Source organism: Apteryx rowi, unplaced genomic scaffold (genome assembly GCF_003343035.1).
Source record: "Apteryx rowi isolate R43461 unplaced genomic scaffold, aptRow1 scaffold_117, whole genome shotgun sequence".
NCBI lineage: Eukaryota > Metazoa > Chordata > Aves > Apterygiformes > Apterygidae > Apteryx > Apteryx rowi.
This window is the reverse complement of record NW_020447386.1, coordinates 1,604,398-1,621,083: the sequence shown is the minus strand read 5'-3', so window position 1 is coordinate 1,621,083 and position 16,686 is coordinate 1,604,398. Positions and strand designations below refer to the sequence as shown.

General features: G+C 39.5%; 2 protein-coding genes across 2 annotated transcripts in view; one reads left to right on the top strand and one right to left on the bottom strand.

Annotated features, from left to right (window-relative positions):
- Positions 1-5,877: 5,877 nt before the first annotated feature.
- Positions 5,878-9,492, top strand: CUNH1orf100 (chromosome unknown C1orf100 homolog). Its single transcript, XM_026082316.1, has 4 exons — positions 5,878-5,939; positions 6,321-6,413; positions 7,076-7,260; positions 9,335-9,492. The coding sequence occupies exons 1-4, from the start codon at positions 5,878-5,880 to the stop codon at positions 9,490-9,492; spliced, it is 498 nt and encodes a 165-aa protein (XP_025938101.1).
- Positions 9,493-11,369: 1,877 nt separating this feature from the next.
- The window catches only part of ADSS (adenylosuccinate synthase), a 37,681-nt gene continuing 32,364 nt past the window's right edge, over positions 11,370-16,686 (bottom strand). Inside the window, exons 11-13 of the mRNA XM_026082247.1 lie at positions 16,429-16,526; positions 12,822-12,971; positions 11,370-11,931 (exon numbers count right to left, since the gene is read on the bottom strand). Coding sequence (XP_025938032.1) covers positions 11,879-11,931; positions 12,822-12,971; positions 16,429-16,526 — 301 coding nt within the window. The 3' untranslated portion in view covers positions 11,370-11,878. The remainder of the gene's footprint in view (positions 11,932-12,821; positions 12,972-16,428; positions 16,527-16,686) is intronic.

Here is a 16,686-nt window from a genome sequence, read left to right as displayed (position 1 = left end):
TGGGCAATAGGTTCATAACAGGGTTTTCCAAAGCTCTGCCCACTGGGCGGCTTCCCAAGCGCCCCCCAGGGCGGCAGCAGCCCCCAGGGAGGGCAGCTCACGCTGGGCAGGTCGCCCCGTCCCCCGGGAGTCCCGGGCTTCGCRCTGCTTGTGCTCTCGCTGTTTACATGCACCAATTTAAAGCAGCTCCCCCGGTTTCTCTGCAAATTGCCGCATTCAGAAAAAGTGGCAGCTGCTGTAATTAAGACACAGTTAATTACATATCCCCTTAATTGCAATGATAGGATTTTGTCAATTTGGTAAATAAGAATTGTTAGGTTTCTTCCGGCAAGTTCAGCCTCAGCACAGCTCAGATGCTTCTCTCTTTGTCTCCTCGTAAACGTAGAGTCATTCRCACCCGGTCTCAGGTGGAAAAGGCAGGAAAAAAGCGCTTTTCTGGCTCACGAGCAAACTGAAGCGCTCCAGTGACAACCTGCGCTCCTCAGAGCTCAGACCATGACGCACGTACACACATCCGCTTCCCTCTTGGACACCCAGCCCCAGCAGAGCTTCCCCCACCGGTGGGGCAGAGCCGCCCATGACTCCCAGCCTCCCCTCCCAGCGCCTGCCCAGCAGCACCGCGTGAGCCCGAAGCTGGCTCCTCGGCCCCCACTCACCTGCCACCTTCCTCCCTCCAAAGGGGCCAATGTCTCCGTTGGGTCTTGCCAGCCTCCAAAAGGCCTTTGCGGGGATGGCGTACAAGGGAAATGTTTAGAGCGGGGCGGGGGGGTTTCAGGCTGCTTTAATATAAGGGCAGCCCTGAGAAATTTCTGTGAGGATAACGCGACAGGAAAGAGGCAAGTCTCCTCATTCCCTTTCCTTTATTAAAAAAAAGACAATGGATAACGGGAATGAGATTTGTTATAGTAAGGAATGAAATCTCTCACTTAGCTACTGCCAGACGCAGAACACGGCCACCAGCAGGACTGGTGCCACAGCCAAGGGGCTTTTGAAGTCCGGTTCTGTCCTCAAGGAGCCTAAAAATAACTTTGTAGGTTTCTGTATTTACTGTGCCTAATTTGTTTCCTTACCGACTGTGCTGAATTTGTAAATTACTCTTCCTCGTCTAAAAATTCAACGCAGCGAACTTCAGAGCCTTCCCATACAGACTAGAGCACGTGCGTTTTGATGCAATCGTACCTTGTCTCTCCTTTCCTATGCAGCCCTGCTGCGTCCTGGTTGCTCTTCCAGGGACAAGTCTCCACGTGTGCCAAGATTACTGGGTTTACAGTTATAATTTTGTCTTAGGGGAAAGAAATCTCAAGACAAAAGGGTTGCAAAATGCAAGGACTGAATCTAACATCCGTAGTCTGCTCCTGGATGAGAGCTAAACTGGTCTCTCTCAGGAAGGACTGAAACCTTGAATGAGCTGGATGGTAGAAGAGAAGAAAATCCATCTTTTTATCTTGTTGCAGAGCAAGTCTGATACTGGAGCAAGCAAGAGACAACATGTATGAGACAATGTCATTTTTGGAATTATTTCTCGGTGATTCAGTAGACAGAGCTGTCATCCATACTAATTAATGAATTACTGTTGACTGAACAAGTATGTTCAGGGTGTTCTCACATGAAAAAGTGGCACAAAAAACCATCTAATTAAAGAAGAACACCAAAGATCACCTTAGACTTAAGCATTAGTTCCAGAAATTAATGAAAATACTATTTGTATTTGCCCCCCAATTCCATATTCAACAAGTAAACTTGACCTTTCTTCTCATGAGATGTAGTAAACATTTCATTTAAGCCCCAGTAAGGCCCTGACACTGGCTCAGGGTGAAGTTACACATTGTAATTGAAGCAATTTACCTCTGCAAAGGGGCATGTTCCACTTCTGCCCCACTCGAGTGCTGCAGTGTCATCTCCTCCCTTGTGGCACCTCTGCTGCTTGCTGGACACTTCCCAGAGCCAAGTCAACCTGCTAAACCTGCAGAAACTTCTTCACTTATTTTTTGCTGGTTCATTTTCCACCTATTTAGCAAGGTCAACTGGTCTGGCACAAGGCTCAACAATCTCAAGGTGAAGCTCAGGACAGTTTCTTCAGAGCATAGCAAGCTGCTGGTATCAGCTCAAATGGTGACATGTTCAGCCTTGCAGGATGTTTTCATAAGCAAATAAAGAAATGTAATCTAGATAAAACTGCTGTGGGGTTGGTGCAGAACTGGTTAGCAAAACAAAACAAAACACCTCACACTTTGGAAAGTGGTTCACCATCAAAACAGCAAGATGTATTCAGTGAACAGATCCTGGTTTTGCACTATTCAAAATTTTCATTAATGAACTCAGTGATGAAATAGATAGTATACTTAATAAATCTGCAGGTGACAAAGCTGAGAGGAACTGCAAGTACTTTAGGGAACAGGATAAGAATTCTAAATGATTTTAACAAATTGGAGAAATGGTCTGAGAAAAATAAGCTGCAACACAGTCAGACTATGACCAAGATTCTACATGTAANNNAAAAAAAAAAAAAAAAAAAAAGAATCAATAGAGCAAATACAAAATAGAATGAAACATGAATCAGCAAAGCTATGCCATTAGAAAGATGGAAACTATCATACTAGAATCCATAACTGGATTTTTTGATGCAAGATACATGATGTCATCTATCCCTTCTATTCAGCATTGCAAGAATCTGTGAACTAACAGTGATCATTTTCAGATCCCAAATCTCCAGTGACAACTAGAGAAAAATGAAAAGAGTAACAAACTGCCTCAGAGATCTCAAAAAACAAACAAACAAAAAAACCACCCTACAAGCAAAGCTTTAGTGAATTAGAATTGACCAGTCTGAGGAAAAGATGACTGGAACTGAACAAATGCACAAAAATTGCTGCAGAGACAAAGGGAATAAGCTGTACTCCATGCCCACAGCAAACAACACCAAACAGCAAGCCTAAATTGCAGCAGGAAGGATTTGAGTGGATGTTAGGAAAAACATTCTGACAGTGAAGCACCACAGCAGATTGCTTGGGAGGTTATAACAACTCGTACTAGGAGCCTCATATTAGGCATACGTCTGCCTGGATCGGCGAAGGCAGAGTCCATCCTCCCACCCAAGACCCACTGACTCTCAGGTCCTTCCCAGTTCCAGGGGTCTGTGTCTCAGAAAGCAAACAAAGCTCTTCCTTCTTCCTTGCTCCACCTGACTGCTCTGAAGTCTCCCTATTTCAGTGCTGAGAGGTAGGTTGTAGCTCATATGACAGAAAGTTATGTCAGAAAATCCAGGCTCAGATTACACCTACAGTTGTAATTCCAGAAAGGTTAAATAAAGCTTTACCTTCTGCCTCCAGCAAGTAAGATGTACCAGAGAGCACATCCAATAAAATGCAAGAAGGTTTACCCCATAAAGATCCAGCCCTGAAGTCCTTATTCCTTTGTCAGATCTTTTTGTTTTCTCCCACTTTGAATTTCTTCTTTAAATTTTACCATAGTCAGGAGATGTTCCTAAACTCACATCTAGGAGTAACATAACATATGCAACTCAAAGACTAGCAGAAGACACCACATTGCACTTTACCAAAGTCCAGCAGCATTCAGGATGGTGGTTCTGGAGTACAGAGGCATTAGTTTCCCAATGATTTGCTGATAAATCAGACTCTCCCCTCCCTTTCCTAGCTCCTAGCCTCCTCACATCCACATCTTCAGTATGACAGCCCCTTTTCTTTTTATTCGGTATGTAGCTGCCTACAATATTGCTAGCAAACTGGCTCAAATAGCATTCCAAAGTGCCTCTGGGAGGATAACACTTCTGGGACTGCCCCGAGGCTGAGGGGGAGCCGCTTTCACGTGCCCCCGAGGGAAGGAGGGAGCATCACAATGTCCCAGCTAGTGAGGTGAAGTCATTTGCTCCCGCGGGCCTCGTGAGGGAAAGGAAGTGCAGCCAGACAGGCCCTCGCTATTCGGCCTGCAAGCTTTGCCTTTTCTAATCTTCCTTTAGCGATTTATCTAAATCCACAGACTCACTGAGCATGAACTGGAAAAGGTAAGCTCACATTACAGCCTCCATCTTCACCCACTTTGTAAACAGAAACACTGCTTCATAAAATAAACTCTACTGGTATGGGCTTTCTCATTTTTGAAAAGCAGAATGAATTTTACCCCGGAAGAAGAATCCTCTTTTGCTGTTAACTAGTTAGATAATAGTTTCAAAAACAAGAACGGAGAATTTTTAATGGGTGATTATTATTTAACACGAGCAGCTAGATTGTCCTAGTAGAGCAGGTAGATTACAGAGAGGACTGTAATTTTAATTGTATGGCTCCAGCATTTGGATGTGCTAGTTTCCCTTGCGTCTCACAGACTTCCCGCAGCCCTTAAATGAATCATTTAACCTGTGTCTTAGGGTGTGTGCCTTGCCTATTTAGGCCAGAACTACTTTAGCTCATGGTCTGCTGAGTTTTTTAATACATCAGGTCTCAAAGGTTTCCGAGACTTGCAGCAGCAGTTTTATGTGCACAGTTACAAGAGAAAGCTGAAACCTAGTCATTGAAATGACTTTAAAAAAAAAAAAAAAAAGTATTCCTAGATGTATCCAGGATGGAGAAAATATTTTGAGAAGAGGGCCTTTAAAGCATACACCAAGAGATAGTGAAGCAACTTGAGGTTTGGAAGCAAGATTGTTAAATCTGTGGTACACATAGCCACTATTGGCACTAGCCAAGTTAACTGTTTGGCAACCTGACTAAATAATTCCTGTTGAAGGAAGATGCAACTTTTCCAATTTCCCAAGGACAAGTACCTGAGGAATGCTTCCTACTAAAGGCACTAAAGATAAAACTAGAGAACAATAATCCCCCATGGGGAGGAGCAGGAGAAAGGAGAGCAATCTTTGTTGGTGCTGCTGACGAGGATGAGGACAACAGTTGTACAGAACTGGCTGACAGGGATATGGAAATGTTGGTAAATATAACAGTGATTCTCAACAGCTCATATTGTGTGCGAGTGTTGGAGTTGTCACTTTTGTATGTTGTATAGCTACATTTTCCAAGATTGACTGAAATTATCTAAAGCTTGAAAATACATTCTTTTGTAGACTAAACTGGATAGAAAGTTTTTACATAGTGCTGCACAACTAAGTGGAAGATGTAATGTTCTTAGCTTTAGACCAAAAAAAAAACCAACCCACTATAGATGTATTCAAGGAGTTTTTAAGACAGCAGCATCATGATACTATTCAAAATATCAGTCTGTGACTAAGATCTCTGGTGAAAACTGATTTTAACATCTAACTCCTCAAGCTGCAGTATTAATTCACACTCCAGTGAAGTAGTTGCCATGGAGTGGCCAAAACATAATTCACTGACTCTGATGGGCAACAAAATACAGAAAACATCTACTCTGTTTTCCAAATACTGGTGAGTCACTGTTTTATACAAATCAGCCAAATTTCTTTCCTCAGGAGGTAGAATAAATGACTACTTAATTACGACAAATGAGTAGATCATCAGGCTCACTGGTATAATGAATCAGTCTGCAAAGAAATTCTGCTCGAGACACAGAACAGCACGCCGTTGTTCTGACTTAGGAAGTCCCATTTAAAAAGTTAACTGTTTTCTGCATTTGTTTCAGCTACTGATATTGTGCAACACATACTAAGGATCTCCATATCTCTGCCACATTTAACATTTTTGGAACCTTTATTTTTACATGMATATACTACTTCTTTTCTTCTTCTAGTCATTTCCAGAAAGAGTCCTAACAGATATGCTATTCTATAGATGTTTTTGGTGCCAAAATGGAGACTAATATATTCAACCACGTAAGCAAGTGATTTTAAATCTATCAGTAGCTTCTTGGCAACAACTTAACATTTTATATCATTGTTTGCAGGGATTTGTCATGTCATACACAGAGATCAGACTAAGGGAGTTTATAGATCCTGCACCAATCTTGCCACCAGGGTAAGCCTCTGGCAACACACAGAACACATTATGCACACCAGCCAGGTTATCAGTCAATCATACAAGAAACCTGCTTAAGAGTTTTTATAATTTCAGAAGGTTACCTTTCCTAAAGAAATGTCTGCCTGACTTTCAGCTCTTCTAAAAAACAGTGCATTCATYTGCACATATTTTTTCCGCAAAGGATGCAAGAACTTGCTGTTATTAAAGTCAGTACTCAGCTTACTAGCAAACAAGAAAATGAGACAAATTATTTCTTCCCTTCCTTTTTCACAACACCATGTAAAAAAATTGCTTTTCCACAATATGGGTGGCATTCCTGCTCTCTAGTGTCCTGCTTGTATCATCACAAACTTCTGTTTTGTGTGCTTGCCTTATCAGCTCAGTTATTCATTTTGGAAAGGATGTCTACGGATCCCACCCTGGGCAAGCAGGACGTGTACATAAGGCACGTGCATGTGAAGGAGCTCCAGGGTAAGCTTTTGTGTCAAATAAAAGCTGAAAGAACTTTGGAATAAGCCTTTCTCGTTTATGCCTCGTTTATGGACAACACTGCAACAACTCCTAACGATTTTTTATGATTTTGGCCTAAAAGAGGAACAAGAGAACCCAGGCAGAGTAAACCAAAACTACATCCAAAAGCTTTTGGCCATAGCAGGAGTGCTGCATGACCCAAGTCCATTAGGCATCTGAGAATCCAGAATGGAAATTGCCTTAAGTAGTGTTAATTTTTTTCCCTAAGAAAATTTGTTGTACTGCACATCAACTTCGAAACATGTTTTATTTATTTATTTATTTAGCGTTGTAGGCTATTTCTGTTGGGAACCCAAGCCTTTAATAGTTCTAGTAAAATTAAACTAACACAGTTAGTTGATCAGCTGCAAGATATACAATCCTTTTCACGCTAGTTACAACGATCAGATGGAGCCAATGAACAATACTGAATTATTAGGGTCTTACTGTATACACTCAGGCTGTTAATATCTACTAGATTACAGCTGCATCATACTGAGTGCTCATTTCAGCAAGAGATTAGAAAGCACATTTATGATGTTGGCTACCCTTTAGGTGGATCGTGGTATTTACATACTCTATGTCAGCATGAGATTACAGAATGATATATGTTTTCTGCCTAGACCTTTCAGTCAACTGCAACCAGCTCCAGGAAACTACGAAGCTGAAACTCCTTTCCAACCCGACTTTGACAATTCAACTCTCAGGCAGTATGTTCATTTTCAAAAGACAAAGAAAAAGACCACCAGTGACTGGTACAAGCAAACTTCCTACAAAGCAGCATTTGATTTGCCATTTCTCAATATGCGTAAGTTAACTACACTGTTCTGCACACACTACTGTTTTTCTTGGAGAGAGGGGTGTGAGGACAAACTAGGGAGGTTCACCTGGGTGAAGTTATCCAAATAATCTTACACTGCCTTGAGAAAAAAGTGAATAAAGTCTTGTCTCACTTCTTCCAGAGAAAGAGCTGCAACCTGTCCCCCCAAACCATACTCTTCCCCCACTACAAACTGCCAGGGTATCCCAGTTCCCTCTGTAATATGCAGAAGGCTCCCAATGAACCATAACACGACAAACTATTTATACTTGTGCAAATTGCTATCTCTAAAAATAGAGCAGTTTCTCAAATATACAGTAGATAATTCCAGTAGTGTGTATAGAAAAAGCTAAATGGTGGATACCAGGATGTATGAAGAATTGATTCATCATTGAAAAAATTTATATAGACTATATAAGAAAATACACTGATTTGATACATTTGATCTACAAGCTCTAAAGTGGCAGTGAAGAACATTAGGATTTAACATGACATAATCTATTTGAAGCTGTACAAAAAGCCTTTGAATGTGTATTCATTGCAAGATACTTTAAAGATGAGATGTCAAATGAGATTACAATTAAAACATTCAGAACAAAGAATGGATAAAATTTTGAGTTTCTGCATTATCTGTATATGTGTATGTTAGGTAGGTATAAACAGCAGTCTACCTTAAACAGGTAAAGCTGTTGTGCATGAAAAGAAGTGTGCTTAATTAGTATAGCATTAGGTTACAGTTTCACTATTTCAGAGGCTAGGAGCAGTACTGGGGGAAAAAATTCGCCAGACTCCTGAGTCCCTTATTCCCAGTAACTTTGCCTTCTGATTTTTCTAAACCAGCTCAACTTTTGATTATTTGTTTTGTTAAGGGGGCTGTCTGTGACAGAGAATGGAAACACTGATCTTCTATTAGAGAGTACATTTCCAAGATGATGACAGGCAAAAGCAGCTGTCATGCGTTACATCAGCATGTCTGTCTGCCACTTTATCTGAAGGCTTTGTCCATTAGCAGCATGCCAAAACTCAATTACATGTGGATTACAAATGGAAAGGCTAAGGCAGCAGAAGTATCCCTCACTTCCTCTCCTTTTAGGTTAATAAAGCAGACTCACTAAACCATAGGGACATAAGGGCTATTAAACGCTGCCATGCAGCACAAGCCTGGGAGTATCAACCTAGTAAATATTTAAGCAGCAGCAAGAACGGCATGAGATCAGACTACCTTGCCTGTCGTCAGCTTGGTCAGATCTCACAGGTGCCTCTGCCTCCTCCGAACACCCCATTAGTGGGAGTGGACGCTTGGCAGAGAATCAATTTCAACTGCTATCCCATACTGCCATCCAATCCACTTACGAGCTAGGAACAGAAGAGACTGCAGGCCAGTAGGTAAGAAGTATACGGAAAGGGCCTGAGAAATATACGATCATCATTGAAAAAAGAAGTTTAAGTAGTACAGAGGTTTCCCTTTTATTGCAGCTTACTTGTTGTGTAGCCTGTGACAGACCACTGAAAGCCTTTTGCCAGTGAACATGGCAATTCTTCTGAGGCCAAAGGGCACTTGACTCATTAAGGGGGAAAAAAGCAGGACAGTAAATTTTGGGTAGAGAAAAAACTGTAAGAGCCTCCAAAGCCATTTAACTTTGCCACTGCTAAAGTGCATTAGGCTGTTCCGTGACAACTCTTCTTCCTCCTTGCCTCTGCAGTTGAGCACAGCATGGTTTCAAGGGCAGACCACACAAAGCTTGCAACAGTCTCCACAGCTTTTAACATTTGTTTTCACAATGTTCAGGTTGGTGATAACACATCCCAGCTTCACCAAAAGACCCATTTCACCACACGTGCAAATAAAAAAGGGATGGGAAAAGCAGCATCAAAAAAATTGTAAAAAGATTAGGTAGGATAACACCATTCTTTCACCCCAGGAAAGTGGTAGTGCACTGATCCAAGAATTCACTCTAGCATGGCTCATGCAAAATTGGCATTCAGGGACAACATAACAAGCTTCAGAGATGCCAAGTTTAACCACCTGAAATTTAAAGAGAAAAAAAAATCTTAATTCCAGGTCACAAGAATAAATACACACCAGCAACAGATCCTGGACCACTTACCATCTGGACAAGTACTGTTAATAGGAAGTTGTTCAGCTTTCCAGATCTGCACTTGAATGGAAGAATCAAAGAAAAATCGCAGCTGAACTTAAAAGAAAGCAGAAGAATGTAAATCACTCGTACAACCAAGAMAGAATTCTGGCTTGTTTCTTTAATTGTACAAATACTTTGCATCATTTTAGCCTATAGCTATATTGCTTAGAAATCTTCTCACATCTGGGAGCCTGAATTCACCAGCTGAAAAATAAGGTACAGTTCATGCAATAGTGGAAAAATTGAGGCAGGCCTTGAACKTAAAGATCTCTTCTTACCAGAAGTGAGACACATGCATGTAGTAAGCCCTCATTTATTTACTCATTTTAAAAGCAAAGCATGCCCTCATTTATTTACTCACTTCTTGAACCAGCTAGCCTCCCATTCATGGGCCGGTAATTTCACTGACAGCACAAAGCCCCTCAGTTCTTCCTACAGCTATATGGAAGACAATAATATTTAGCTATTATTACTTTTCGTTCACATTGCAGGGCTAATTCCATCTCCTAGAAAATATTAATATTGCTTTTATCTTCTAAAGGAACTTTATAAGTTATGTATCACGCAGTTATACTTGTCTCTCTCTCTTCATCAGGGAATTCAGGACAGCTTTGCAATTTAAGATTCCCCTTAGCTAAGGAGGGATGATTTGGTTCTCTCCCAAACTGCAAGACTGAGGGCAACACTGGATCCCCCACATCTATCCCCTCCCAGAAAAAAAAGTATATGGTTGTTTTTTGTTTTTTCATACTGGAGAGAATGGTCTTTAACATGTAACATTGATACAAAGGTCTCTCACTGTATTTGCCAATTTTCCACCATAATGTAGTATCCTCCTCTTTCCACACATCGCACAAGTAAAACATATGCATCCTGCTAACTGCTCTGTTACATAGAAACAATTCAACAGGAAATGCTCCCCAAATATCAGTAATCTTTATCCTTCAGCCCTCCCTTTCCTCCCCTTACGATGAGCAATTTTATGCCCAGTTGAGAATATAAACATTGTGTTGAACACCTCAACTGCAGTGTGAATCCAATAGCTCTATTCACTTTCACAAAACATGTGGTTAGCTAAGACATAGTTTGGAAGGTCTGGTATCTTTTATTTTACATTAGAAGTTTCTTATATTCACCTGCACAGCTGAAACCTACTAAGCTGTCCGCCCCCCGCCCCACCCTGATATAAACTTGTTTTTAGGAAACAAAGCAAGTTTTGTTTGGAGTGAAAAGGAAGCTCATGAACACCATAATATAACATGTAAAAACAAAGTCAGACTTAAAAAAATCTGGAATGAGAGCATGTAATTATTAAGTTATTGCCAAAGGAAATCAGATTATTTGGATTATATCATAATGGTTATAAACAAAAAACATTCCAGAAGGTTTTCCAACACTAATAAGCCAAAATATATGTCAGATGTCAAGGGGTGAATACTTATCATTTTCCCCACATCTAAAGCAAATATGTTGAATATTTTAAATATTTCCAAAGCATCTTAAATTTAGAATTATAAAAATGTCTGGGTTTCACTAGGTCTCCAGAGAAAGATCATCTACTGGCTATGTAGAAAGGAATTTCAAAGGGCATCAAAATGCTAGACTTCTCATCAAATACAAACACAACCTCTTTCAATTAGGGAAACAGCTGAGATATGCTCTCTGGAAATAGAGGAATCCAGGGTTTTTTAAATACTAAAAAATTGGAGTGAAATTATAAAACATTTAACTCAAAATCAGAACTGTTCTTTAATGATTGCAAATTAACTTTTTACAATATCAAGTTTCTAACTTTTTGCGCACACTTTCTGGTAAGCACTTGAGTGTCCTCTATAAGTGACAAAGAGTTAAGTTCTCTGGGCTGTACAGCTAAAAAACCCTTGGACATTTCTCAACACCTTGGCATCACACTTTTTTTTTTTAAAAAAAACAGATCACACAATAATTTAGACAGCATTTATAGCATTATAAAATCAGAATCCCTCTCTTTAATCACTTACAAGAGCAGCCATAAAGAATACAACAGCTTTAGGAATACAAATAATGAGGATGTAAAACTATCTGTGCAAAACTGCATTATTTTTACTGTCTAAAATTTCAGGGAAGTAACACCGCCAAAAGCAGAGACACGGTAACAAAGACAAACAGTCGTGAAAGTAACGCTACCTTAGATTTTCAAACAAGAATTACATTATGAAGTAAATATTAGGTAAAGAAAAAAATCTGATGGCACCATGAACAACAATGACAACAAATGTCCTGGAAATCGCCAGTTGACCAAGAACTGATACAAGTTCATGTTAAAGTCTCTTTCAGGAGTAGTGATTGATTTGGGGATATCAACTCTAGCATTTCTTTCCATGCAAAAATCTATCTTTCCAACATCTTTGCTTTGCGGGCTACTAATGCATTTGAGAATGAGCAGTCTTTTGAGGAGTGTGCTTTCTTCCATGCATCTGAAATCTTTAAAACAGCTGGATCATTGATTCCCTGGATTTCCCTACTCCAATCCATTTAACTGCAGGAGAGAAAAGCAAACTATTATAAATAATCCAAAGCAAGATCTTATTGTATCTTAAGATAAGATACAAGTTTATCTTCTTAAGTGCTTAAAATCTTAAGCACTATGGTCTATGAAGAAAAACACACTGTAGACTGTTAGTGCGGTAAGAAGTGATAACTGTGTATTGATCTGAAAGAAAGAGTGCACTGCTAATTTCAAAAAGTAGGAATAGTCTTGAATGCCTGAGAAATACATCAATTTTCCAGATATAGGGAGGGGGGGAAAAAAAGAAAAAAAAAAGAGAGAGATACATAGCATCTGTCAGAAAAGTAAAAATTTGCATCACCTTCTAATTCCCATCTTTGGATACAAGCACAAGAGCATCTTTATTAGGGACCATAAGAGCAATTGATTGGTTTAGAATCCTTTCCTGTCACGTATATTAAATATCATATTAGTATATCAGTAGACCTGCTGACTTCAATGGCAGCAGGACTAAACCCCTACTATAACTGAGCTGAAAAAAAAAAAAAAAAAAAAAAAAAAAAAACAAAAACAAAAAAAAAAAAAAAAAAAAAAAAAAAAAAAAAAAAAAAAAAAAAAAAAAAAAAATCAGTAAGCAATTTATAAAAATCTCAGTTCAGCATGAACTATAGCACACGCCACCGAAAGGACGCATACTGAAACTTTTGAGAATGTCCAGTTCAACAGCTAAATAGATAGATAAAAAGGAGATATAAATGGTAGCTATAAGAATCACCAGATACTTAAGAATAAGCACAGCTAAAAAAAAATCTAATTTTCAAGATTTTGGATGTTCATTAAGGGAGAGTACAAGAAAGATAAGTTTCATGGAGCAGAGAAGAGGGAAAAAAAAAAAAAAAAAAGTAGTCTGCTTTACTTACCAGGAACACCTAGCTCCATTTCTATAAAGCGAACATAGTTCTGTGCATTTACAGGCAGCTCATCAAATGTCCTTGCATTGGATATGTCTGTATCCCATCCTGGGAGTGTCTCATACTGAACCTCTACTTTATTTAAGACTTCTTGGTTGGCTGAGAAGCAAACAGAAACAAAACTATTATGCCCACAACGTTGATATACTCTCTACCACTAACCATGCACCTCTAAGCTTTCTATTCTTGTCTTACATGAAGAAGTTTGTTCAGCAGATAATACTGTCAGTGAAAGGCGCTAAAGTTTCCTTTTTTATTAATGTAAATGGAGAAAACAAAACCCAGCAACTATCAGGACTTGGACTTCAAGAATTCTGGTATTCAGCAGTCACATGCATACATTTTGCTTAAACCACAACCTGTATTTTTCAGGAAATTTAATTCCCAAGTATGTTGATTTTTTTTTCTGTACAAATACCAAGATCCAATTCTCCCTTCACAAGGGAATTTGGATAATGTGAAAGGAAAGCTATATACCAGTTTGCAACTGTCAGACAACCACATGCATTTTACAATGGCATAAGAATGTATTTTTTACTAAACAAAGGCAGTCACAAGATGTACTGTTTATACATAGTCTACTTCTGATGGCCATGGACCCATTGCCCCAAAACTCTCGAATAGACTCTTGTTTGTCTGCAGCTCACTAGCTCTCCAGGTCCTCAGCTATAGGATACTTGGATACTACATTATAAACCTTCTTCCCCGTACAGCAGAATCTGCAAGTGTTTATCTTGATCAGACATCAGATGGTCTATTCTTGGATATCATCACATATGGAAGATACACAAAATAAAGTCTTAAGCAACCATCATGATAGTCAACAGTACAGGGACAGAGTTGGTCCATTATGTGGGTTCTGTAGACCAGAAAATATGGAGTCGCACATGACATATGAACAATGCCTCCGTTCCAATTGCTTCTCAGAATCGAAGCAATGAGTATTTTTCACTTTGTCCTTTATATAATAGCTTGTTATGATGTTGTCCACCAGCTCTGAATCCTGTGATGCTCTCAAGTACTGGAAAAGAAGCTAAGCATATTACTTTGGAATTAAATCATTCCACCAATTATCCGAATATTAGTCTTGGGCTGACCTCGAGCAGTGAAACAGAAGCCTCAAGCCTGCAGATGGATGAAAAACATTCATAAAAAAAATGGGAGGGCATTTGGCATTCTCGTCCTCCTGAGAAAGACAGTTCTACCAAAGGCACGATAATTAATGTTATTTAAGTTCTGTCTCAGATAGTCTGATCAAATCATTCCAGTCGGTCTGAAAAGGTGTCACAGGTGCAAGAGACAAAAATAAAAGTGTGAATACAGAATCACAACTAATCTCCCTGGCATGCATATAGCCAAACAACTCACACTTAGAATATTGAATAATTTGTGCTGGTGCAGATAACAGTTCCATAGTAGCGATGCTGTAAGGATGGCCTTTATGAATGGGATGCTTTGAGTAAGGCTACACTCTATTGACTTCAAAGTTTGTAACAGTGAAAAAATACACAATTTTTGGATTGAGGTGTTCACAGATTAAAGGCAAATGTCAACAAACTCAGTATCTTGAAAGCACAAAACCACAAATTAATCTCCAAGCATTGCAGATGGCCCAGAATAAGATGCCAGTCTCCCTCTTTCTAAAGGGAAAGAGTGACTGAACACTCAATCTTGGAAGTCTATGAGCAATTCACTTTTACTTTGAGGCCTCTCTGATTAAGTTAGCTGAGAAAAAGCTGAAAGTCAAAAGGACTTAGACCTGAATAGACTAATCTTGTCTATAAACTTCCATTATTCTGTATTAGTTCAATTCCCTTTTTCCCAAAAGGAAGGTAGAAGAAGGGATATTTCTTGATGTTTCAAGTGATTCTCTCCTCTTGCTCCAACTGGTGTGGTAACAGAGGATGATAAAGACAAGCCATGAACTGAGCTCAGTGTAGGAAAAGATGTAGTTACTTTCTAGATGCCTCTGAGCTCCTGCCTCCTGGAACATTCTTCATTAACAGCTGTATTAGATAATGGAGAAAGCAGATGTAATGATATCTGGTAGTCTGGCATATAATTTGGAGAGGGAGCGAGGTGATATTATTTCCAGCTCCAAAAAAATATTTGAAATTTGGGATTTCAGCATGAAAAGATCTCAGCTTGCAAGATCCTCCAGCAATTTCCAGAAACTGAACATAAAAACAGTTACACAGATCAGACCAGAGATGCATCTAGAAGAATGTCTTCGTTCTGTGACCAACAGTAGATGGCCAAGGAAAAGCATAAGGAAAAGGTAAACATGAAGTGAAGCTTTTCCAAAATACTCTCCCAACTTCCTAAGAATTTGTGGTTTCAAAGTTTCCTGAGCTAGAGGTTGTGCCCTTCTGCGCTGAGATCACCTGCCAGCCAAACCTGTACAGAGACATTGGCAGGACTAGACTGTGGCTTTCACATTCTTCTTCATCCAGGTCAGCTCAGGGCTGGTAGGGACTTCTGTCTTTTTCATAATCTCATAGGACTGAACACAGTTGGCAAGAAGATCCTGGCCAGCTCCACTGCAAAAGAGTAGAGCCTCCACGATACCAACTAAGGCCAGCTGTAAAGTTACCAGATGTTTGGGTTCTTTCTTAACAGATAGGAAGCTCTCTCAGAACTCTCTAGGCTGAAAAACTGAGCGACACACCTATGATTCTGAGATCCAGCTGGAAAAAGGAACAATATATGAAATATGGCATGCTTTTTTTTTGAGATAATGGGCACTCTGAGTGTTTCTAATATAGACAGCCATCTCACCAGAAGGATAAGTCAATGACTTCTCCAAGAGAATGGAAGTGAGGGAAAGAGGGAGGAACACCCTGCCAATGAAAGATTCCCAGATTAGAACTCTTCTAAACTGAATTTTGAATATTTTAACATGCAGATATATTTTTTTCTGGTAAATCAACTAAAATGACCACAGTCCTCTCTGTGAGGAACTACAGTTTCTATCATGCTAAGTGGACCTATGCTGCTCCTGCCACTGAAACATGCATTCTTACGTTCTCCTAAACTAGCTGCTCATTCTCTCTGCTCTTCCCCCCATTTCCACTGGTTTTTGGCTACTCTGTGAACCATTAAAGGGAACTGACCCATTCAAAAATTAATATAGAGATGGAAAAAACTGGCTTTTCAACAGGATCAGTTCCTTCATCTGGTCCACTCAACAGCTAAATAAAGACTTGTCCTGCTACAAGAAAGCATGAATATAGTAGTGGGAATAGGACACTGGGTTTAGAATGTGAAGCAAGAGCTTCAGACTTAGCCTGAAGGTAATTCAGGCTGTATTAAAGAAAAGGGTTAAAGCGGTAATAACATTTATGTTTAAAAACTCAAAGCTTTATAAAGCATTTTGCATTTTTCTGGTAGACAGATGACACTGTGCAGTGCAGATGTCTTTATACAGTACAGGTCTCTTCGGTGCATCTCAGAAGACATGAATGGCTTGATGCTAAAGTAACAAATTCCTGTGATTTAAGTATCAGATTACATTTTGCCAAAATCTAAAATAGTAATTATAAACATGCAGTCTTACCAGGAAAATGAGGTATGATTTCACCATCTAGTTTGTATGCAACACCAACTTTGATTTCTGGAAATACATCCAAGATATCCAACTTGGTAAGAGCCAAGCTATAAAGAAACATTACTCTGTTTAAACACATTTAACAAGTCTCAATTCTCACCACATTTTAAAAATACCAAAAACCAAACAAAAAAGATTTCTGCACATTACAATTCATCTTTTTCTCTCCTTAGAAAAACAGCTTGTAGGGCACTGTTCAATTTACCT

Bases quoted from the DNA above. Each gene is read 5' to 3' on its own strand.
- CUNH1orf100 (XM_026082316.1), top strand. From the start codon at position 5,878: ATGTCATACACAGAGATCAGACTAAGGGAGTTTATAGATCCTGCACCA. The intron at 5,940-6,320 runs GTAAGCCTCTGG...TTGCCTTATCAG, and splicing joins GCACCAATCTTGCCACCAGG to CTCAGTTATTCATTTTGGAA. The intron at 7,261-9,334 runs GTAAGTTAACTA...TCTTAATTCCAG, and splicing joins TTTGCCATTTCTCAATATGC to GTCACAAGAATAAATACACA.